Source organism: Panthera leo, chromosome C1 (assembly GCF_018350215.1).
Source record: "Panthera leo isolate Ple1 chromosome C1, P.leo_Ple1_pat1.1, whole genome shotgun sequence".
NCBI lineage: Eukaryota > Metazoa > Chordata > Mammalia > Carnivora > Felidae > Panthera > Panthera leo.
The window spans coordinates 216,101,967-216,125,874 of record NC_056686.1 but is presented as its reverse complement, the minus strand read 5'-3'; the positions used below and the strand labels follow the sequence as shown (position 1 = coordinate 216,125,874).

The window sequence follows — 23,908 nt, the reverse complement described above, 5'->3', positions numbered from 1 at the left end:
GGTCACCTTACACTTGTTGTGGAGACAGTTTAGGCTGAGAAGGGAGTCCACGTGCACGTCACAACCTTTTTTTTTTTTTTCCAGCGTGAACTTTGTATTTCAGAGCAGTTTTAAGTTCACAGCAAGGTTGAGCAGAGGCCCCAGAGCGTCCCCACATCCCCATGGAAGGGGGGCCCCAGACCGCGGATGCCCCAAGCGTCGTCGTCTGTCAGTAAGGGACGTGCAGGCATTCTGTGGGCTGCAAATCACCGTAAATCTAGGGTCCGTCTGCTCTTGACCAGGGTCCACCCACAGGCGTGAAAGAATCGTTAGCCAATTTGGAAACACGCAAAGCAAGGAAGGCCTTGAATGTGGCTAAAACGTGCCACATGTTAGTGGAGACTGTAGATGGCCTTGCGCGTAGGCATTAATTAACCCTTGTGCTGCCCAAGGTTGGCTCGGTCAGTGCAGCCTGGCGTGAAGCCGTTAGCCCCGGCGTGGCTGGGAGTGAGCTGAGGAGGAGAAGGGGATCCAGACAGAATTCCAGAGGGCTTGAAAGCCTGACGCCTGTCACCATGCAGACACCTTCCCTTTGACTACAGCCTGATAATCGGCCGAGCATCAACATGTTGGTGTTGCCAGCACTGACCTGACTCGCCCAACGACACCCACCTGTCACAGTCTATCAACCGTGCCTGTATCCCAGCTCCTCCTGGTCCTCTCTCCTGCCTCAGTTTCCCTTCCTTTTCATACAGGGCCAGCCCAGCCGGTCTCCTGACTCTTTAGTACAACTCGGCTCGTCCTTTGAGTATCAATTTACGGTTTAGCCCAGCTCATACCCAGTGAGGACTTGAAGTAGTTTCCGCCATCTTGTAAAAGACTATAATTCAAGGAAATCAAAAATTTAAACACTATTTTTAAATAGTGGGATGCAGAACGAAACACCTTCACGTTTTAAGTGTTTAAACAGAAGCCAAGTGACCACAGTCTCAGAACGTGAGCCTCCCCTCTCCCTGAGTAACTCACAACTCTCCACTCCTCCCCAGCATGACAGCTCCCTGGTGGTTGCCTGCCTGTGCCCAGCAACTCTCATTCAGACACAGAAACTATACACTCTCCGCCATGTCTCTCCTGCCTCCCCCCACTGAGCTTGGAATATCACAGATGCTTGGCAAATAGGGATGGGGTGGGTAGTTTGATGGATGGATGGAGGGAGGGATGCATGGATGGATGGGTGGATGGGGGGATGGATGGATGGAAGAAAGGAAGGGCGGGTGGGTGAGTAGATGGATGGATGGTACATGGGTGGATAGATGGATAGACAGATAGATAAAAGAAAGGACGGAAGGGTAAATAGTTGGATGGTGGGTGGGTGGGTGGATGGATAGTGGGTGGGTGGGTGGGTAGACAGGTGGGAGAATAGGTGGTAGGAAGGAAGGCAGGGGGTGCGTAGGTGACTGAATAGACGGATGATGGGTGCATACATGGATGGTGACGAAATGGACGGCTAGATGAATGCATGGTAGGCTGTAGATGGATGGTGGTAGGTAAATGGATGGATCGATAGAAAAAAGGAAGAAAGGGTGAGTGGGTGGATGGATGGATGGACGCGGGGTGTTTTCAGTTTGGTAAACTGAGACTCAACCACTGAAAAAAGTAACCTGGTTTTTCATCAGTTTCTCTAAGGCAAGCAAAATAGGATACTTTCGGAGAGAACTTCCAAAGCTTCCAGGAGTCATTTGGGCAAATCATATTAGTAATTTAAGTGTGCCAAACACAAACAAGTTTTCACCGTGGAGTCATTATATCCTGACCCAAGAGAATCTAATTTTGATGGAGAATGTTGATAGCGTTTCTTTTGGGATTAAAAAAGATCAAAGCCATAAAAAGCACATGGAAGAAGTCTTTAATTGTTTGATAGAGCTTCCCAGAATTTGAAAAAGCACATGGTGGAAATTCGTTTTGATTCCAGATTTGACATGTAACTGAAAACCTGTAGTTATATTTGATGGGACTGAAGAGCCCTCTACTGGCAGCTGAAGTCAACTAGCCCGTGCAACTTCTGGAAAGTTCAATTATGAATTAATTACATCTAATTGCCCATGACCTCAAACTCTCTGTGAGTAATTTAAATGAAGGCTTATCATTGCTAAATGAAAATTAAAAGAGCAAAGGATACCATTTTTCATTAACAAATTGGCAAAGAGTTTTTTATTGTTAATACTCATTAAGGAGGGGGTGTGGAAAAACAGATTCGCTTATCCACAGCTGAAGAGAGTGTAAGCAGAGAACCTCTGGGAGGGCAGGTTGCCAACGTGGGCGAAAACAAGAATAACATAAGCCCTGAGGTCCAGCAGCTGTGGGTCTGGCCCCGTTCTAAGGGAATGACCTCGTCGTGGGCCCCCAAAGCTCATCGAAGCACTGTTTGATTTCGTTAGAAGGCAGAAACCTCCCAAATGTTCAAAATCAGAAGGTTAGATCAATAAATTATGGGACATCATGTTAAAATGATGTTGGAGAAATAAATTTCATATGGGGTAAACCAGAATGCAAAACAGTGTATGAGGAACGATCTCATTTTGGTAAATACGGGTGTCGAAGACGGTCTACAAAGGTGGGAAATACATGACAATGCGCTCATACAGAGGAGGCAAAGAGTGTTGTTTATGTGTCTGAATACGTATCCTGAAAACTTTGCTGATGAATACTGCTTTGGCAGTAACAATAAGGAAGGGCCAAATTTCCACGAATTTCCATGTTTTCAAAGCTTGGCCTGTCCACCCTTTGTATCTGCGAACATCCCTTGTGTCACAGATGCCCAGCCTGGGCCAGCAACCATCCTTACCTCCTGCTCCCTGGGGAAGGAGGACAGCCCTTCTCCCTCCAAGGTCGTCCTCTGCTGGCCGCCCTCCCATCCCACACCACCTCCGGGCTCCGGGCTCCCCATCCTTCTAAAAGAATGCTCCCTGCCTCAGCCTCTGACCCTTTCACCCCTCAGCCCCCGTCACCTGGCTTCTCTCCCCTCCACGCCCCACCAAGGCCACCAGTGACCTCCAGATTACCAGCCCTGGCCGCCGTTGCCCACTCCCTTCCTGCACCACTGACCTCCCTGGGAGGTGGCGACGGCCCCGTCTTCTGTGCCCTTTGCTATCCCCAACGCAGCACTCCTGCCCCGTCAGGCTCTTCACCCACAGCCATCACCGGGCCTCACCCACTCTCCCCCTCCCCTGGTGAGCTCCCACCCTCCACTCCCACATGCCCACCAACCAACTTCCCAATTCCCCGGGAACAGCCCCCCAGCACGCCATGCTTCACACACCCACCAGAGGGATGTTTCCATACTGCAACTAGGATCCAAGTTCTTGATTAAAGTCCCTTACAGACTCTCCACAGCTTCCAGGATAAAAGCAAACTCCGCAGCCCGGCCACAGCCTTTGTGACACCTTTGTGGCCCCGAGCAGCCCCACGAGGGCACACGTAGCCCTGTGCCCTGGCTCCCGTCCCTGGCATGGCCAACGCATCCCCATCTTCAGGCTCTGTGATCTTCTAGAGACCACTAGAAGCTCTGTGTGCTTTAACACTTTGTCTGCAGTCTCCATTCCTGGTCACCTGCTTGACCCACTTCTCGCTCTTTCTGTCATTGGTGGCCCTCGCCGACACCCCATTTTCCTAGGGCCACCCTCACAAGCTGCCCTCCCTTCCCCTGGGCAGGTCCTCGAGGGCAGCGACCCCAGCACCGAGCACAGCGCCTGGCACATCCTCGGGAAGCACTAACGAATGAAGAAATGTGAGAACAGCTCTCAGTCTACATAAAGCCAGTCTTTCTGGCCCACGAGAGCCTTTCGACTATTTGAAAACAGCTAGCTTACCCCCTTGAGTCTTCTTTTCTCCCAAGACAAGTCTCATCCCTTCGATCCTCCCTGGTGGGAGACACTGTCCGCGTGGGGGTCCCGGATTCCATGCCTCTCTCGTCTGTCCGGAACTGAGCCTGGCCACCAGATGTCCTCTGGCCAGCTCCCCACTGAGGAGGACAAGGCAGTGACGGCTTTAGAGTTCTCCCTGCTGGAATAAAAAGGGGTAGAGGAGGAAACAGGTCAAAGGTAGTGAGATGCTTTGGAACGGGCATCTTGTCTCCCATGGAAACAGGGCAGACATTAACGCCTGGTTAATAAAGGCAGACCCAGGTCTGACTCCGGGCAGACTGACTCCAACATTTCTCCAGTGCTGGGGGGCATATTACCCCTTCTCTGCCTCAGTGACCTCACATGTAAAGGGGAGATGCTGGGACGAGCAGGGCACAGTACGCACTCAGCGAGCGAAGGAGAAGTGGTGCCATGAGATCAAGGCGCCTTGCAAGTGATCATTCCTTGTATTGTTATTGTCAGAGAAATCGCTGGGGAAACATTTTCTGCTTCATTTGATAAGAACCGAGCCCTCAGAAACCACGTCACCACCAAGGTCCCCCACACAGCCCCGTGTGCCCCGCAGCAGGTGAACGGTCCCGGCAAAGCCATTCCTTCACAGGTGCGGGTGACAAACACAGGAAGCTTGGAATTTCCCCACCAGCCCCGAACGCACACAAGTTCGGGAACAGTTGTTAGACTTTCGCATTGAATGGAATGGTACGACCAGAGACCGTTGGTCTCAAATTATCCCAAGCCAACAAGACTCCTGCCTTTCAAGACGGCTGGAGCAGCTTACTTCGTTAGAAGCAGAAGGCTCCGGAAGGGCTTGTGCTCACATCTGCGATTGCCATTGAGAAGAGTGGATCGGCGGAATGGAGACACGCAAAGACTGGAAAGGCTGTCGCTTGCCAAGTGGACACAGGGGGGGAGAGGCCGGCTCCTTCGGCAAGCTCACCATTAGCCAGAGACGGGAGACAACGGCTTCTGTGCGGTGTTCTTCCAACAGCTTTCTGTTCTAAAGCTACGATTTTTAAGGAGTGAAAAAGAATAAGATTTTGCCTTTGTCATTATAAAGTGTGTCTTTTCTAAGAAGCTGGAAACCCAGGATCTCATTTTCTTATTTTCTTTAGGGGCTGGAAGCAGTGAAGCTTTGGACTTAAAATAGCTTTCAGCAGAACAATGCTTCCTTGGAGCCCACCCTCGGTCTGCAGCGAGGGAGGGGGCGGGCCACGTTGTAAAGTCGGGGGGCGTACGGCAAGGAACCCAGAGAACCGACAACTGGCGACGGGGCCCGAGAGCCTGGCAGACTTTGCCGCCAGCAGCCCGGTCTTACATCCTGCTTCTGCCATTTTCGAGCTGTGTGACCTTGGACAGCTCACTTAGCGCCTTTCAGCCTTGGTTTCCCCGTCTGCAAACCTGGGTGAGCATCGCGGCACCTGCTTCGCAGGGCTGTGGCGTGAACCACGTATTAAGCGAGGACGTGCTGGGTTAGTGTTGGCCCTGACCGTGAGTGTCCTGCCGTGTGCGACGCGTGTGGCCCTGGCCGGGCACACGGCTGCTCACTAACTGCTGGCACTCGCTGCGGTTATCACACCCCGCCGCCCTGCGTAGGAATTGGGGCTACAATTTGCAGTTCTTAAACTCTGTGGCTCTGGGTCTAAAAACTAATGCGTACCGAACAGTGGTTGGCAAGACGTGCTTCCCCGCTGAAGGTGCTGGCAAGTGGGGACCGTGAATGCACACAGCCCAGGTGTCACGCTGGCACCAGGATCAAGTTCCATCGGCTTTTGTCTTAGAGCGTGCATAATCTGCCTCACTAGGTACGTAACACTGGGGAAACGGCCGCAGCGAGCCTAGTGATTTTTCCATCATTTGTTAGATGCTTGTCTTGGTTAAAAATCATGCCCGCTGCCTTAATGAGGTTTGAAGAAATACAAAAATAGGAGTAGATAACACTACATTCGCTGCGGCCGGAGGCCGGCTTTCATCTGTCGCAATTTTGCACAAAGCACAGGTTGTTGCAAAAAAACCCGAACTTTGCTGTCATGGGGGCGCTTTGAAGAGATCCTTAGGTGTGTGTGGCCGTGATTCGCGGTCCCAGCGCTGTCGCGAAGCCCCGCCCACCGTGGAGGGGCTCAGAGCCACTTCCCAGACAGAACCCGGGCCACAAAGGCACAGCCACACCAAGGAGAACAAAAGGCATTCCGGGGGCCCTTGTGCTGAAACAGCTTTTCTCACGAGGAGCAGGTCTGAATAAACCTGGGAGCTGCAGGCAGGCTGTAATTACAGCTTGAGACCCAAACACCCCTTGATTTTGTTGCAGCAGAAAACTGTCATTTTATTTCAAGCCAGACTGATTCAAGGCTCCGGGTCCTAGAGCCAAATGCACAGACCTCAAGGGTGTCCTGCCCGTAAGGTGGGAGAGGAGGCCGCGGTGGGGGCCCCGCCCTGTCGTGCAGGAGGGCCAGGGTCGGGCGGTGGAGCCCCTCCGGGCCCCGCTCCCCCGTGAGAGCCGTCTTGGGGGCCCTGCTGTTCGTGGTCGTGGTCGGGGACCAAGAAAGACAAGCATGTACGTTTCCCCCTGCAGGTGGCCCGGCAGCTCCAGCCCTCCGTGGTCTGGATCGGAGACACAGAAAAAACCTTCTACAAGAAAGTTCCCAGCGCAGAAAGGATGGTAAGGGCTTCTCGAGCATTTCTTCCTTTGGCCTTTTCTTTCCTCCGAGGGGACTCTTACCAGGAACTGTCTCCATTTTTCAAGGTCTTTTTTACGGGAGGAAGGAAATGAAAGGGCAGTCTCCCTCTGCCCTATACATGTCTGCATTTGAAAAAATTCAGTGGTCTGCTTTGATGAGGAATAATTTGGGGAAAAAAAAAAGAAGAAGAAGAAGGAAAGTGTGGAAAGAGGGGGGAGGGAGAGCTTTGGACCCAAACATGTGACGCAGAGGTAAGAAACAATTCAGAGAATTTTGCTCAGTTAAAGCAAATGGCACACAGAGGAGTTATTATTAGGATTTCCTATTGTTCATAATAATAAATAGCAAGGGCCTGAAATTTATGAACAAAGGCCTTCTATAGAACTGCTAAGTGCCTGCATTTGGGGCCTCCAGGGAGCCGGCTTTCAACTGCTTCCTTCCTCCTTTTCTCTCCTTTAAACGGCCCCCCCTCCCCCGAACTTCCCCCCACAAATCACCAGCAAATTTCCCACAAGTTAAAAAAAATTTGCAGATACACATGATTGTTATTCGACATCAATTTGCAACAAAGCAAATAGTGGTTAACTGTGAATTTCTGATTAAATTCATAAGGATTTTAATCACTTTCGATCCTTATGCATTATACATCATTTTTAGCAGGTAGAGCTGATTTGGAAAAAGAATGAAAGCTCAATCTTTTCTTCCCCCAAATGAGCCTTGATTGCCCTGTCATTTTAGAAACTCTTAAGAGGACTCATTCATGATTTACCGGAATCTGGGAGCTAGCTCCCTCTGCTGGCCACTCTGCTGCAGTGAAGAAAGTCCCCACCTACGATCGCGTCGAGACAGGAGTTAACTACGGGCCAGATCAGAGATCTAAAGACACACGCAGGGCGCGTGTGACCCAAGGTGTCACACACCCGACGTCATCAGAAACTCTGTCCTGAGAGAGCAAGGGCCTCTCACGCTCCCGCTGGACATCGGCCTGGAGACTAGGAGACGTGGGCTCTGGGCTCACCACGCCGTTCATCGTAGCTGGCTGTGTGGCCGTGAGCAAGTCACTTAACCTCTCTGGGCATCCACTTCCGTGCCTACTTAATTACAGGGCTCCAGCGAGCACAGCCTCCGGGTTCATGAGGCGCCCCTTGCATTCTCTGCCATGACCCCCTCGGGCTGTGGTTCCGCTCTGAGTGCTTACAGCCATGGGCTCACCTGCACACCTGAGTCTGTGGGGAACAGGGCGACGGTGAAATGCTCACCTGTAAGAGAGCCAGAGGAGCACTGGGGGAAGGGCTGATGGCGGGGAACGAAATACGGGCTCAGCAGACACATCCCGTGGGCGAGGCAGGCAGCCGGCAGAGGGGAGAGACCAGAAGCCCGTCTCCAGACCTCTCTCCTGAACAGGCCCTACTGTCACGGATTCCCAGGGACACAGCATGACCTCTGGTTCCCACAAACACAGCCGCGGACTGGTTTGATTCCAGTGGGAAATGAAGACCTTTGGTAGCAGAGTCTTTGCGACGGATAAATCAGACCCTAATTCTGTCCAGCTCTGCATTAGAAGAGTCTGTCGTCTGTCCGGGGAATTAACTGCACTGGAGAAAATGGACCAGGCCCTCAGATAACTCCCGGGACACCTGACGGACAAGAGGCAGAATGTCCCCATGGCTGGCCGGGTGGCCCGGGCCATCCCAGGCCCAGACAGAGCCGCGGGGGGCGTGCACAACCCACCCAGCAGGAGACCGCAGGGGTGAGGGGGAATCACTGTGTGATCCCCCAGACGTACGTGGGAATGTGTGTCCCCCCACGTCCTGGGCCTGTCCCTCGTGCTGCCTCCACTGTCTTCCTGGAAATCTGGGGCCAAGGCTGGTCCAGCTGTGCTCTCTCTTGCCCACACCCGGCCCCTGACTTGCGCTCTCAAGTCCCTCGGCCACCAGGGCCCGGAGCTGCCTCGAGCGTTGGCCGCCTACCTTCTGAAGGTGACCACTGAAAGCTAAGGGCAGCAGCTGCATCCACAGGGGACAGGAACCTGGGAGGCATCACAGCCAGCTTCTCATCAGTCTCATCGGTCACTCGGCCACGCCAGGGAAACCCAGCAGCCTTCCTTCCGCCGTGGTCCAGCCTCTGTCCCAAAGGCTCCACAGTCCCAAAGGCACTGAGGCTCGGAGAGGAAAGTCCACCTGCAAAGAAAGCAGGAGGCTGCCTTGTCCACCACCCTCAGCTACAGCACAAACGGCACTCCAGTGGCTGCTTCTTGGACCCGAGGGATCCCAGAATCTCCCCCTGAAAAAAAGTCTCACCCACGGTGACTTACTCCCCCGCTAGACGCCTCAGCCTTTAGGGTAAGGCCTCCCAAGGTGGTAAAATACATGAGGATCACCCCGTCATCAGCAGCAAAGCAAGGAAGAAGTCCAGGCAGGCCGCGATGGCTACGGAGCCTGGCTCTGCCCAGGGAAGCCAGGCTCCCTGGTGCGGGGACCCCAGGCCTCACACATACGACCCCCGTGCACAAGAAGAAGAGGTTCCCGGGGGCACGACGCCTCTGTCGGGGAAGCTCCCGGCAACCCTAGGAAGGAGGCAGCCTTGCCCTGTTTGGCACAAGAGGACAAAGGCTCCAAGAGAGCCACAGCAGATTGGGGATAGCGCTGGGACCCAGAAGAAGGTGTGTCCGAAAGTCCTGCTCCCCGTCTGGATGGTGCTCCCAGCTGGGACGCCACGGAGTGCCAGCCATGCTGCCCGCCCCCCCAACCCCCCACCGTGCGGCCTTCAGCTACACCCGCATCCACCCGCCACACCTCCCCTACCCCTGGCCACTCCAGATCATATCCTGAAAACTGCCCGTGGGGCCCTCTGGCCTTAGAGCCCAAAGTGCCCTGCTCCAGAATTCCCCCACCCCTGTCCCTTCCCATCATCCCCAACACCCCAAGAAGCCCTTTCTCCTCTAGACCTTCAGAAATGGCCCAGCTCCAAGTATGCCCCAGCCCTGCCACCTTCACAAACCCCCAGCCAGGCGGACGCCTGGGCCGAGCCCCCTTCCCCTCTCCTCCTCCTGGGAGCGGACCCATCATCTCCACCGTCTGCGGCCCAACACAGCCAGTCGGGTGTCTGTGGACGCGGCGAAGGCGTTAGGAATGAGGCAAGACAGGCTGCGGCTGCATTTTCTGCACCATTAGCCTTCGTTACTTCGTCTAGCAGCCTTCCCGACGTCGCAAGAGGCCTCCATGAGGGAATCTCTTGCTTTGTTGGAGCTGGCGGCCGTGTGGCTTTGTGGAGGTGACTGCAGAAAAGCAAATGGGAATTGCTGTGCGGATGCTAAGCACTGATTCGAAATTGCCCACAATAACACAGTTGTGTGGGGGCTGGCGGGACCGGCCGTAGAGGCGGTGGCTGCGGAGGTTGCCAGGTGACCGTGGGGATGTTGGCTGGCGTGATGGATGAGCGCCAGGGTCTCGTGCATAATGGACAGGCCTCTGAACTGGAACAGGGGTGGCCCGAGTGCAAGGGAGTGCTGATTGAACGGACTTGCCTTTCATTTTCATCCGCTCCTAATGGGACGACACCTCACCATCAGCGAGGATGTCACTCTGGATGCGGCCCAGGAACAACATTTGTTATCCAAACAGGCTAATTAAGTTCAGGTGTCCCTGCCATTTCGGGACACGCAGGTAGCAATATCATCTGCCTCAGAACAGGCGGACGGCACTGCCATCACCATGGCAACTAGGCTGCTGGGGATGGGCTCAGACCACACAAGCACGCCTCTTCCCCACAGGGTGGCAGTCTCCAGCGTCACTGGGGCCCTGGGATCAGTCCTCCTTCCACCAGCCTTTGGGCAGCTCCCACATGCACCACCTACATCCCAGTCACCCCCTGCCACCCACTTTATTCTCCATCAAGCTTCTCAAAAGACCGGTCTATTCTCACCATCCCCACTTACTCCTCAACCCGCCTTCGTCTGTTTGCTGCCTTCCAATTCCGCAGAAACTGCTCTCAAAAAGTTCTTCTTTGACATCCATTTTGCCAACACACACTTTGGTCCCCTTGCTCTCCCTTTATGCCATGTCCAAGATGGCTACATTCCACCATTTTGTAAAACTCTCTCTTCCCTTGGCTTCCATAGCCCTGGCCGCCTCATACCCCACCAACACCTTTTTCTGTATCTCCTCCTCCTGTGCCTTCTGTGTCTCCTTGAGTTTCTACCCCAGGCCCATGGCCCATTTCTCTCTACTGGCCCTCCTTGGGCACCGTCTCATGGCTTGAAAAACCACACCCAAACCAATGACTGTCTCCCCAGCCCATGGTCTCCCCTGTGCTCAGATGCAAACATCCATGGGAAACCTCCTCCACAGGGCTGCAAAGCCTGTCCAAACTCTCCTCCCCCCTACCCGTTCCCAAACTGCTGCTCCTGTATTTTCAAAAAGTCGGTTTTATTTAATCTAACCACTCTTCATAAGAGGGCTTTGGATTCATTCTGGTAAAATGAACCCCGTATATCACCAAACTCTCCAAGCCTCATCTAAGCGCTTTGGATTATTTCCTGGCACGGGTGTAGATATTCCTATGAGGTCTCTCCTTCCAGAATCTCAGCAGAGAGCTTTCTTCAGTGGCATGGGGCCCAGAAGGCAGTTTCTCAGGGCTGAGCAGAGGAAGACTTATCATCTAATATAATGGAAACTGATGGGAGCTTTTTACACAGTCATTTTGAGCTCTATTGGCAAATTGCTAGGCTCCTCCAAATTGCAAAGGCCCCAGTTTTTCTGTCTCTTCCCTTTAAAAACCTTGCTCCTCAACAGAGTGGACACGGCATTGTCTCCCACCAGCACTTGGATTTCAGAAGAAAACACAAATCATCCCTTAACAAGCACTTTGTCAGACAGACGCATTATACCATGCAATCTTCACAGCATCCCAGTAAGTTAGGCTCTCTGATTTCCCCCATTTCTCAGACGTAGGGACTAAAGCTCAGAGAAACTGAGCAACCTGCTCAAGGACACACGACTGTCAAGAGCAGAGCCAAAACTGCAATCAAATATGTCGAACCAAAATCTGTGCACTTAACCACTTGCTATATTATCTGCCTGTTATTATGGAGTTTCTTCCTTGGGCTTTTGTGGGGGGTGGGGGGATTGGGGGGTTGGTGCACAGCCTGGTTCAGTATCAAAGTAAAGGCCCAACAAACATCCCTCCCTGTCCCAGGCCAGCCCGGAGGCTGGGTCTGAGAGATGACACGTTTCTGCAAAGACCTGGGGTGGGGATTAAGGAGCAGCCCCTTTATGAGCGGGTCTTCATCCTCATGGTCAGAGCGCCATTTCTACGATTCCAGGAAGTCTCATTCCATCATGCCTGTCTTGTGCTTTCCCCTCTTTTAAGCTCCTCTGTTCTCCTGGGTGGAATCACGCAGGGCCATTGCTTCCTCCTGGTCGAGGCTCTGGATTCCTGTGGGCGCAGGAGGAAATGACAGGAAGATGCCTGGTGGTCTGGCCTCAGGCCCAGCCTACGGGATTCATTTTGCCATAAAAATTCCATCTCCTCTTCTGCTGTGAATTACTTTACAAAAAGTCCCCTCTAAACTGAATCCAACAACATAGAAAAAGGATTACACGCCATGACCGAGTGGGATTTACCCTGGGTTTAACATCCAAAAATCAGTTTGTGTAATATGCCGCATCATTGGAAGAAAAGACAAAAATCACATCATCCCAATACGTTCAGAAGAAGCATTTGACAAAACCCAGCACCCCTTCGTGATAAAAGACTCAGCGACATAGAAAGTGAAGGGAACTTCCTCACATGATAAAGGGCACATACTAACCTCCACAGGTCATGTCGTACTTTTGGCTTTTCGCTTAATGTCACCTCTTCTCTCCAGCATTTTACTGGAGGTTCTCGCCAGGGCAGTTGGGGGTGGGGGGGGGGGGAATGAAATAAAAGGCATTCATATTGGAAAAGAAGAAGTAAACCTATCTCTATTTGCTGATGGCATGCTCTTATATAGAGAAAATTCTAAGGAATCCACAAAGAAAGCATTAGAGCTAATAAACATGTCCAACAAGCTTGCAAGATACAAGATCAACATACAAAAAGCAACTTACTTCCATACACGTGCAATGAAATTAAGAAACAACCATTTATAGTAGCATCCAAAACAATGTTTGGGAATACATTTAGCAAAGGAAGTACAAGATTTCTACTCTGAAAACTCCAAAAGCATTGTTGAAAAAAGTTAAAGGAGACCTAGATAAAAGGAAAGATACATCAGCCTCATGGGCTGAAAAACTTAATATTGTTGAGATGGCAAGAATTCCCAAACTACCTGCAGATTCAACACAATTCCCATCCAGATGCCATCGGGCTTATTGGCAGAAATTGAAAAGCTAACCCTAAAATCCAGAAGGAAATTCGAGGGACCTTAAATAGCCAAAACAATCTTCAAAAAGAACAGAGTTGGAGTATTCAACACTTCCCAGTTTCAATTTGACAAAGGTACCAAAACAATTCAATGGAGAAAGTATAATATTTTCAAACCATGGCACTGGGACAATTGGATAACCACCTGCAAAAGAATAAAGCTGGACCTCCTACCTTACACAGGATTCAAAAATCAACCCATAATGCATCAAAGACCTACAGGTAAAAACTAAAGCTCTAAAACCCTTAGAAGAAAATAGAAGCACAAATCTGTGTGACCTTAAATAAAGCAATGATATCTTAGCTATGACACCGAAAGCACAAACAACAAAAGGAAAAATAAGCTGCCCCTCATCGAAACTAAAAACCTTTTTGCTGTAAAGGACATCATCAGGAAAGACGACCCACAGAATGGAAGAAAGTACTTGCAAATCATGAATCTATCTGATAAGGGACTTGTACCCGCAACATATAAAGAACTCTTACAACTCAATAATAAAAAGACAAATAATCCAATGTAAAAAGTGGGCAAAAGATCCGAATAGGCATTTTTCCAAAGAAGATAAACACACGAAGAGATGCTGAACATCATCAGCCATCAGAAAAATACAAATCAAAACCACAATGGGATACCCTTTCACATCCATTAGGATACCTAATTTAAAAAAAAAAAAAAAGGAAAAGAGGGGCACCTGGGTGGCTCAGTTGGTTAAGCGTCCGACTCTCAGTTTCGGCTCAGGTCATGATCTCGTGATTTCATGAGTTCAGGCCCCGCATGGGGCTCTGCGCTGACGGTGCAGAGCCTGCTTGAGATTCTCTCTCTCCCTCTCTCTCTGCCCCTCCCCCACTGGCACTGTCTCTGCGTCTCTCAAAATAAATAAATAAAACTTAAAAACTATTTTTTTAAAAAATTAAAAAAGGAAAAAGAAAGCGAAAAGAAAAATACATAACAACAAGTGTTCACAAGGGCATATAGGGAATTGGAAACCTTACACTCTGCTTCTGGGACTATAAAATGGCACAGCCACTTTGGAAAGTAGTCTGACATTTCTTCAAAACGTTACACATAGAGTAACTATATGATCTAGCAACTCAGTTCCTGTGTGTGCCCAAGAGAAATGTTCACGGTGGCACTGTTCACAATAGTCAAAAAGTGGAAACAACCCAAATACCCATCAACTGATGAATGGATAAATAAAATCTGGCCTTTCCGGACAATGGCTATCGTTCAGTAATCAAAATGAAGTATTAACACATGCCACAACGTGGGGGAACCCCCAAAATAGGCAGAATGAAAGAAGCCACGGACACACACACACACACACACACACACACACACACATATTGTATGAGTCTATTTATGTAGAATATCTGGAATATACAAATCTGTAGAGACAGAAAGTAGATATCCTCTTGCCTAATCCTGGGTACAGTCTTTTGGGCCTGATGAAAATGTTCTAAAATTGACGGGGACAATATTTGCGCAACTCTATGAATGTACTAAAAACCACTAAATTATACAGTTTAAATAGATAAATTGTAGAGTAAGTGAATTGTACCTTAATAAAGCTGATGTGGATATATCATAATAATGATCTAAACCTAACAATACAATATAATACAATATAATAATAATAAACATATATTTTAGGTCTCCTTTGCAGCCCTCAAGTGGGATAGGCCCTTTCCCCAGGAAGGAGACTTGGGGGACACCCCAGCCCCCAGCACGTTCCCTCTGGGAGGAAGGGGACCCCAGCAGAGCAGAGGGAGGAGTGCCAGTCTGGAAGTCGGGGTCCTACTCATCAACTCCGGGACTCAGGAGGTCACACAGCCTCTCTGGGCCCAGGGTCTCGAGGACTGTCCCCTCCTGGGGAGGTTGTGAGGACCAGGTGGAGAAGTCCATGCTGAGCAGAGAAGAGTACCTAGAACACAGTAAGCTCTCACGAGCTGCTCCTTCCTGGGATTACTCAGCTGGAAGACACGTAACCAGCCTGGACGTAGAAGTGCTGAGTCCAGGGTCAATGCTGGAGAAGACCAGCTCCCTGCCTTGTCCTTGGACGCCAACGGAGGCCTCGAGTCTCAAGCCTGGTTGGGACCAGAGCTCCCCAAGTTCATGCAACTTCCTACCAGTCTTTCCTCCTAATGGCCCCGTGGCCTCTAGGCTCCTGCCTTTTCCCACTGTCTCCCTCCTGCACCTTGTCAGTCCAGACATGGAACCTGGCCTTCTCACTACCAAAAGCAACCACCGCTGTGGGCACTGCACAGCCAACAGCCCCACGACGCACAGAGAACACCCCTGGGCTTCAGAAGAACCCTGTGCAGCGCCCCCAGGGAGCCCCTTGCCCTTGCCCGGAAGGACTCCTCTCCCACCCCTCTCCTCTGGGCACCCCTGCCCTCCACAGCACTCGGTCGCACCTGACTCCCCCTCCCCTGTGCACAGCAGATGATGGGCCCGTCCCTGACTCCCAGCTCTGCCGGGCCCACCAAGAGCCTCCTGGGGAGCAGGAGTGTCCCTGTCCCAGAGGCCCCGCAAACCATACCCAACGCTATCAGCCAGCTGTGGCTCCAATACCCTGCCGTTCACTTTCATTCCTGAGAGCGGGATTTATCAGACACCTGCTCTCCCCCAGGTATTACCGGCCCTCCCTGTCTGCAGGGCTGTCTCTGGGCTGGGCTGCACAGGGACACGCAGGGCCGCACAGGACCGCTCTCTGCTGGGTGTTCCCAGTGAGAGCTGGGGTCTGCTCTGCTCCAGAAAAGCCACGTGGGGGCTTCTTTCGCTCCCACTCAGCTTTCAGGGTCTCATTGGCTCCGTCACCCCTCGCCAAGGGAGAGCGAAAGTGGCCGAGACCGTGCCCGGGGCTCCCCCATGGACACTGTCTCCATCACCCCAAGCGTCGTCGTCCTCCTCCCTCCTCGTGTGGCTGTGCGGTGGGAGCTGATTGAAAGCTGGTGCATTGCCATGGCGACGTGGCCAAATCTGACCCCCACAGCTGAAGTCCTCCTCCCTGGGGTACCTCACGTCCTGCTCCTCTCCCTCATTAGTGCTGGGCCTTTACTAAAATGATACAGGTTCAAACCCTTTCCAAACTGCTTCAGAGAAGTTTCACACTCTTCTGTAACCAGGTGTCTTTCAGACGTGAGATCCAGACCTGTGGTGGCTCGCCGTGAGGGCCGCCGGTGAAGGCGGCCTCGGGTTCACCCTCAGAACTGCTCGGAGGGACGCGCGTCACCGCCGGGAGTCCCGGCACCAGCCAGCTTCCTTCCGTTTGCACATCGGCCCTGCGTCCCATTCTGGGGGTCAAGGGGCTAGAAAGATCGGTCAGGTGCTTCCTTCCTGCCCCCTTTCCAAGTCCCGATGCCAGATGTGGAGGAAAGGAAGGGTCTGGATTCAAACCACCCAGGCCAGGAAAAACATCATGGCCTGGGCTCAGGACCAACTCAGAGCATCGTGTAATCGGGGCCTTGAGGCCGCTGTGACCCACGCTTGCCACGGTGCTTCCGAGAGTGAGTGTCCTCCCGTCCTGGATTCTGTCTCTGCGCGTGGCCTCATTTCCCCCTCTCTCCCCTTCTCCCAGATGGAACCTAAACGCCTGAAAAAACAGCTTCCGAAAATCCTGAGACTCCTGAAACCGGATGACAGGATTCTGATCGTGGGGACCACACAGCGGCCTTTCGATGCGGAACTTCAATCCTTCTGCAAAGTTTACCAAAAAATTATCTTGGTTCCCAGACCAGACTATGCTTCCAGATTCGGCAAGTACCTCCAGCCCCTTCCCGGGCACCGTGACTAGGGTGGGGCCAGGGTGGGGGCCTGACCGGAAGGTGGGTGCCCCTTGAGGGGCCCTGGGATGTCCACAGAGCCTGGGCCGTAGATACAAACCGCCCGGTCACGAGGACAAGACGTGCATGTCTCTTCTGTTGTTAACTTCGTCCTTTTTACCCAAGACAAAAGGAAACTGGACAGGGATACTTATTTTGGGCCCCGAAGGGGACAGAAGTCCTTGCGGGTGCTAACTTTTCTTCCAACAGGTAGATGAACACCAGTCGTCTTGGACCCACAGTGATGGCGTCTTTCTCAGAGAGCATTATTCTTTCCACAGATTGATTTTTGTTAAGTTTTCCAGGCTCAAAGTATTAGTCCAAGAGCCTGTTGACTTACTTGTAATAACCATTGAAGTTAACAAGAGCTTTTTCAGTTTTTTCCTCTTGAGTAGACAAATTAAAGATCTACTTGTATTGAGATATATTTCTAAATGGGAATAACACGAAACAAGTGCCCCCAGAGGCAGTGCAGGGAAACCGTAAAGGGCCATGGGATACGAGTTCTGAGGAGACCCGGTTCTGGGTCCCAGCTCTGCCACCGGATGGCCCGGTGACCTTGACGGCTCAGTTGACCTCCTGAGCCCCCACTGTTTCGTCTATGAAGAGGACTGTTTAGTCTCCAGGACCGCCGTGACCCTTATCTGAGGGGACGGCAGAACACACAGCACCGTCCCAGCTCCGGCGAGAGCATGGGTGGTGCCGGGCACGAAGGGAACAAAGATGGTGGCCGTGGTTATGAAGAAGGAGTACAGGACCAGGCAGCAAGTGGCCATGGTGGGGTGCTAGTGTTTTCTGTTATCTACTGCTGTGTAACAAACCGCCCTAGTGGCTTAAGACAACAGATCATTCCATCCCATGGTTCAGAGGGTTCACGGGCTCAGCCATAAGGTTCTCCTTCAAGTATGTTGGGATATTGCAGTCAAGTGTCAGTTTGGACTTCATCTGAAGACTCAACTGGGCTGGACAGCTATGGCCATTCACTCCTGTGGTTGGGGCCGATGCTGGCTGTTGACGGGGAGCTCAGCGGGGCTGCCAACCAGATAGGGTATACACCTGGCCTTTCTGTGTGGCTTTGCACAGCACAGTGGCTGGGTCCCAAGAGAGAGCGTCCTGAGAGCAAACGTTTCCAGAGGTTCTGACAGAAGCCGGAAGGATTCTCGTGACTCAGCCTCAGAAGTCGCACACGATCGCTTTCACCAGACTCTACCGGTCAAGAGGAAGTCCCAGGCCAGCCCAGATTCAAGGGCAGTGGACTATACAAGGGTGTGAATAATGCGGTGTGGCCCGTTGAGGGGTCATCTTTACCCCTCATGGTGGTGGCAGTGATGGGCACGGTAGTAGATTTGGAATAGAGGTGGTGGTGGTGATGGAATGGACAAGAATGTGGGCACATGGGCACGTTCGGTGGTGATGGTGATGGTGATGGAATGTGCAGGAAATTGCTCCCAGTGGAGTAGTAGTGGGGATGAGGCAGCGGCTATATGGTAACAGTTAAACGTCAAGAGAAGTCATGAAAAGGACCAGGTCAAACCTGGTTTCCATCCGTCCTTCCCCAGTCACAATAGCATCCCCAAAACACAGGGGCTCTGCGGGCCTTTCCGGTTGGTCTTAAGCTCCCGGCCCATGTTACCTGCTAAAGGACGACCTTCTAGCCCCCACACAGAATAAACTTCTAGCTTCTCAGCCACTCCATGTGCCCTTTGCGCTCATTTCTATCTTGATAAACTGGGATCCTGGCTTCACACATCAATGTTATCCACAAAGTACAGGAGGACTTTGGTCTCGGTTGTTTCTTCATCATCTTAGTGGCATCTCCATCTTCTAGAGCCACCAGGCCCTCCACGGGGACCTTCGCGTTCAGCTAGCACAAAAGGAAAATAGAGAAGACACTAGAGAGTATCTCACAGGAGATTTTAGGGACGGGGCCCAGAAGGGCCAGCTGTCGTTTCACTCGTGTCGCATCGGCCAGGATGCCTCCCATGGCCCCAGTGAAGTTCAAGCACACAGGGATGCGTGGCCCTGCCTGGAAAGACTCACACAACGGGGTGGGTGCCAGCAGCGCGTGAGTCAGCGCAGAGCGTCCCATCCTCCTGGCCTTCTCGGAACTTTCCCGCTCTCATTCTGGTTGGTCAGATCTCCTCTCCCAATTCCACAGACTTTTGGATGGTAGGTATAGATCTTAAGCCATTTGAATGGAGTAAGGTAGGGTGTTATTAATTTTAAGGCACCAGAGCGTTATTCTTGACTTCGGATTGAATAGTTTCTACTGTTTGACAAAACCATAGGCCCTTTAAAAATGAAGCTGTTGGTGTTATAACAAGGACAGTTGTGGGTTTTTTTGTTTTTATGGAACGCTGGGCATGTGTTAGGACACAGATCACACTGCAGTTTCCAATCTGAATCTCCCCGTGGCGGCATCACAGGGGAGGAAGGAAAAAGCATCCCCTCACCTGTGGGCAGATGAGAACCTTGCGTGCAGGACTTTTCTCAGGCCCGGGGCTCTGTCCACTAAACCACGTGCTTCTCACATATTTCTCCCATGGTGGGTGATTTGTTCAGGCCGCCATTCTTGCTGACATCATCAATGCCGTCTGGCATTTCCTCTGGTGACCTTGAAGTTTTCATAGCCCCAGTGGCTGGGGCATCCATCTTAAAGAAAGACTGTTCCTGTCTTTGCAGTGATCAAAAAGTGGTCTCTTCCAGCCCATAAAGCGTGGACTGCAAATCTATAACTTGGGCCTCTGTTTGGCCGTCTCTCTACCAGCAGCAGAGCATGGAAGGTGTTCGGGAACATTCATGATCCTGCTTCTCAGATCCCTCTAGGCAGGGTTGGGGAGGGAAGGGTGGGTCAGCTTGAGGAAACACAGTCCTTAATGTTTACCAAGTAGAATTCAGTATCTACCTTCTTTCTCCAAATCAAGCTGTTTCCTTCTAAATGTCTGTAAAGAAAATCCACCAGCAAGGTTGATTAATGCCTTGACTAGTCCCCAGAATTCCCTCTGGGCCTCCTCTCCCCACGTCCCTAATGCCTTCCTCTCTGGCCTCTCTTCCCAGGGATCTGTTTCACTAATATCCCAATTCATCACAGGCCCCCACCCCAGACCCAGTGTCTAGTCAGATGAGTCCAGTCCACGTCTTCCGATTTTCAGAAGCTCATCCAAACCATATTATCCCTTCCTGTGCTTTTGTAAAACCACAAATTAAACAATGAATTTTAAGACACTACATCATCCCAGGCACGCAGTTGGGAGCCAGGGTAGAATCCGTGTGGAACGTCAGAAAAAGAGAAGGGGATTCAGAGACCAGATTCTTTTCAGCCTAAAGAAGGGAGAGAGAATGTTGACTCATCTGAAGAAGCGAGGAGCCTTTCACATCCAGGAGAAGGAAGGCAAATATGGGACTTGGTCTGGGGAGCACCTCGGCGGCCCTCAGTGAGCTCCTCCACTGGTCTGGCCCCCCCATCACCACACCCACCGCCAGCCCCGTGTCTGTTGTGTTCTTGTCCTCTCCGCCTGCACCTGCTGGGCCAGATGCTCGGCAGCTGTGGCTGCAGTGCTCCCTGTGGGGTTCCCATCTCAGTGAGCCCCTCAGGTTGTGACTTACTCTGCATCTGACTCCCCTCTTAGCCCCACAGCTGGTGGCTCTGTAACAGCAGTGGAAGCCGTTCTTTTAAAGGCAAGTCTAGTCCATCCAATATGAGAAGTCAAACTGATCCTCTTTCCTTCCCGTTCCCTGGCTCCTGTGAAGGCTGTGGCTATGTCCTGCCGTAGCTGTGACTGCTTCCCGAGTCCCCTTACTGTGCCTCCATTAACAAATGGTGAGCATCGGGGGGAAATCAACGATCTGTGAATTTGGGAGTACCTTGACCAAAACGCTACATAAATATCAAGTATCATACATTTTAAAGAGTCAATCGTGTGTTCACATGTACTTAATGGACCAGAGTAATTGTAGTTGTTTGCTCCATTTGTGAAGAATCTTTACTTGGAGAGGCCCCTCGTGTTGATAGGCTGTGACCGTCATAGCCTAGCAGGGTGGCAGGGATGAGAGCTGGGTTTGGTTTCTGGGATCCTAGACCCTCTGCGTTTACCGACTGCTTACTGACTGGTCCACTCCGTGCCACGGGTAAGAAGTTTGCCCGGGTGCACAAGTCTGAAGCTGTCTGAGTTTCCAGTCTGGGGTACCTACTGGGTCCTCAGCTTTAGGGGCTATATCCTGTGACTCCACATAAAGCATGCCCTCTCCTCAGCTTCCAGAGTCACCATCCCGACCTGTTCGCACCTTTTTTCGATGTTCTAATAAATCTTGACAGGGGACACACTAGATCCCAAGGGATGATGCCGTCTGGTCATTGTTCTTATTTTTCCTATGGGTTGTATCTTCTGATTTCTAACATTTCCTCAGTTATATCTAGCTAAGGGTAATCCTCACCTGCTTGATCTGTTTTACATAAACATTCTTTGACATGTTCTGTATTTATTTCATGCTATCTTTTATAATTGACGTTTTAATGAGCATTAGGAAACTTTGGTACAAAATGGAATGACAAATAATAATTATAGTTATAATTACAACAACAACAGCAATACAGCTACAGAAAATAAAGTGCCCACCATATATTACAACAGTGCTTTGTCTAAATTCTTGTATGTATTTTTCACAGCAGCCTGAGAAGTAAATCAACTCCCATTTTACAGGCGAGCAAAGATGGATTAGAGCCCAAACAAACCCACCACGGAGGCAGGAGAGTAGATCCAGAGGGTTGGATGTTGCTTTAGGTCAACCTGGTGGTCCGTATGGTCCATGACACCCAACCTGGCACAGTTGGGAGACACTGCAGACCCCAGGGGGACATGCACCCCTTCCAACAACTCAGCTGACATCAAGGCCAAAGACGACCCCCCCGCCTCGCCACCAAAGAGGACGGTGGAGTTGGATTGTTAAAAAGACTCATGACCCAAAGTCCGACTCTATGATGTGACTCATAGATACGCTGAAGGTCATTCTATTCCTGGACAGTAATTAGACTTTTTCATTTTATCAAGTGTTTTTGGATCAATGTATTTGGATGAGCTAGTCATTTACCAGACCTGACAGTGCTCAGATTATATAATAATGGTCATTTTTTTCCATTTTTTAATGTTTATCTTAGAGAGACAGAGCGTGAGTAGGGGAGGGGCAGAGAGAGAGGGAGACACAGAATCCCAAGCAGGCCCCAGGGTCTGAGCTGTCCGCACAGAGCCTGACACAGGGCTCAAACCAATGAACCATGAGATCATGACCTGAGCCAAAGTTGGACACTTAACCGACTGAGCCACCCGGGGACCCACTATTGGTCATTTTTTAAAAAAACTGTTTCGAATATTCCTCAAAGAAGGTCACAATGCTCGGGAGGCATTTGACCAGATCTTTCCAGCACTGAGAGTCTTTCTGAGACACGTGGTCTTAGCAATGCGTCACCTTTCCTCACTGGGCACAGCTAATGTGGAAAGGATGTAGTACTCTAAGTGTTACAATATTTGAAATGCTGTGTGGGAGTCCAGTCTATATCTAAAGTTGAGTAATTTCATAACTCATTTTCACACCCTCCCTATGTTCTAAGTGAAATCTATTTCCCCAGGTTACACTAACCCAGAGAACAACCGGGCACCCAACCGGGGGGATTTCAGTCAACCTCTGCCCATTTACAGCTGTTGGGGTTGGGGGAGAGAATACAGGTCAAACTGCACCCTGAGGGAACTGAACCCACTGGTGATGAATGGAGATTGGAATCTGCATTCCAATTCCACATATAAAAATAATGTACAAAGCCTTTGTAACTAAAAAAAATTTTAAAAAGGTCAAGCTCCTACTCAAACACTTTGGAAAATGTAATATTCTGATGAGCAGAGATCTCATATATACCCTTATCTGAATTTCCAATTCTGGAAGATCTTGAACATCTTAGAAGGTACCACACTAAAACTATACTGAATGTGGTTTAATTTTTTCCTTGTCTTGCGGATCTAGGACCTCAGGGCCATCAATATGTATGTCTTATGGTTGCAAATCACTCAGAGGGAAAAAAAGTATTTAGCTATTATGGCTTCCTGCTCATTTGAATTACAAATAAAATGAAGTGTTCCTCCTGTGCATCCCTTTCTTGGTGAGATGCCACTTTGTACCAAGAACTAGAAAATCCTTCTTTCTCTGTGGTGACCCTGGTTCTCTGTGTCTTTTCCGCCATCTTGGACGCCACAGTTCTGTGGAAACAGATCATTCAACGCAATGGAGGCATCATTACTAATGCCTTGAATATTAGTTGCCTGGCGAAGGTCACCGATGGCTTCACCCAAGGACACATAGTCCAGGTGGTTAAAGGCGTGCTCACGGACCGCAGAATCCACCGGCAAAATTACAAACCACTTGTGGCGGCGGAGTTCGTGGCAGCACTAACCAGGATGAGCCCGGTGTACCAGGAGGAAGAAGAGAGCTTTAAGGTAAATGGAACGCCCGTGTGGCCCTGTCTCAGCCACAAACACCTGTCACATGACCCCCTCCCTCTGGTTCCTGAGTTTCATGAATGTGTCATACACAATGAAATTTGGAAACTCGAAATGTTTCGATCGCACATTCTTTCCAGTCTTGCCCGTGAACATGTGTCTTCCCGATTTTAGGAAAAAATGTGGTCTGTGATCTTATAAACTAACAGCCGAATTGCAGAATTGAATAGCAGCTTCAAAACCACTGGATTTAAACATACACACACACACTCGCACACATGCACACACACTCTCAGGCATGCACACACATCCATGCGTACATGTGTCGCGCCCTTTGTATTTCATGTAATGGAACAAGTTGTGCATAGAGAATACTATTCCCTAAATGGTGCATCTCAAGCCCATGCTGGTTTTAGCCCATATTTTATCCCATTCTGTGACGTTCATAGAATTTTTTAGATCTGGAGGAAACTGAGAACAAGCTCTTCCAAATCCCCGCTTTATAGGAGGAAAGGAAGTTGTGGAGAGCTCTGTGCCTTATGCAAGCAAGTCAACATTAGAGTCCTGGGTGCCCAGGCCAGCGGGCACACCTCACACTCCTAATCAAAGTGAATAT

The 23,908-nt window shown here is 50.7% G+C and overlaps 1 protein-coding gene across 4 annotated transcripts in view; it reads left to right on the top strand.

The window, feature by feature from the left end:
• Positions 1 to 23,908, top strand: part of IQCA1 (IQ motif containing with AAA domain 1) — a 153,442-nt gene that overhangs the window by 124,151 nt on the left and 5,383 nt on the right. For 3 of the 4 annotated variants that reach the window (XM_042950630.1, XM_042950629.1, XM_042950626.1), the window contains 3 exons: positions 6,472 to 6,558; positions 16,564 to 16,741; positions 23,051 to 23,289. In XM_042950630.1, coding sequence (XP_042806564.1) covers positions 6,472 to 6,558; positions 16,564 to 16,741; positions 23,051 to 23,289 — 504 coding nt within the window. Of the gene's footprint in view, positions 1 to 6,471; positions 6,559 to 16,563; positions 16,742 to 20,557; positions 20,750 to 23,050; positions 23,290 to 23,908 lie in introns of those variants that run through there. The other variant, XM_042950631.1, reaches the window with a different exon arrangement.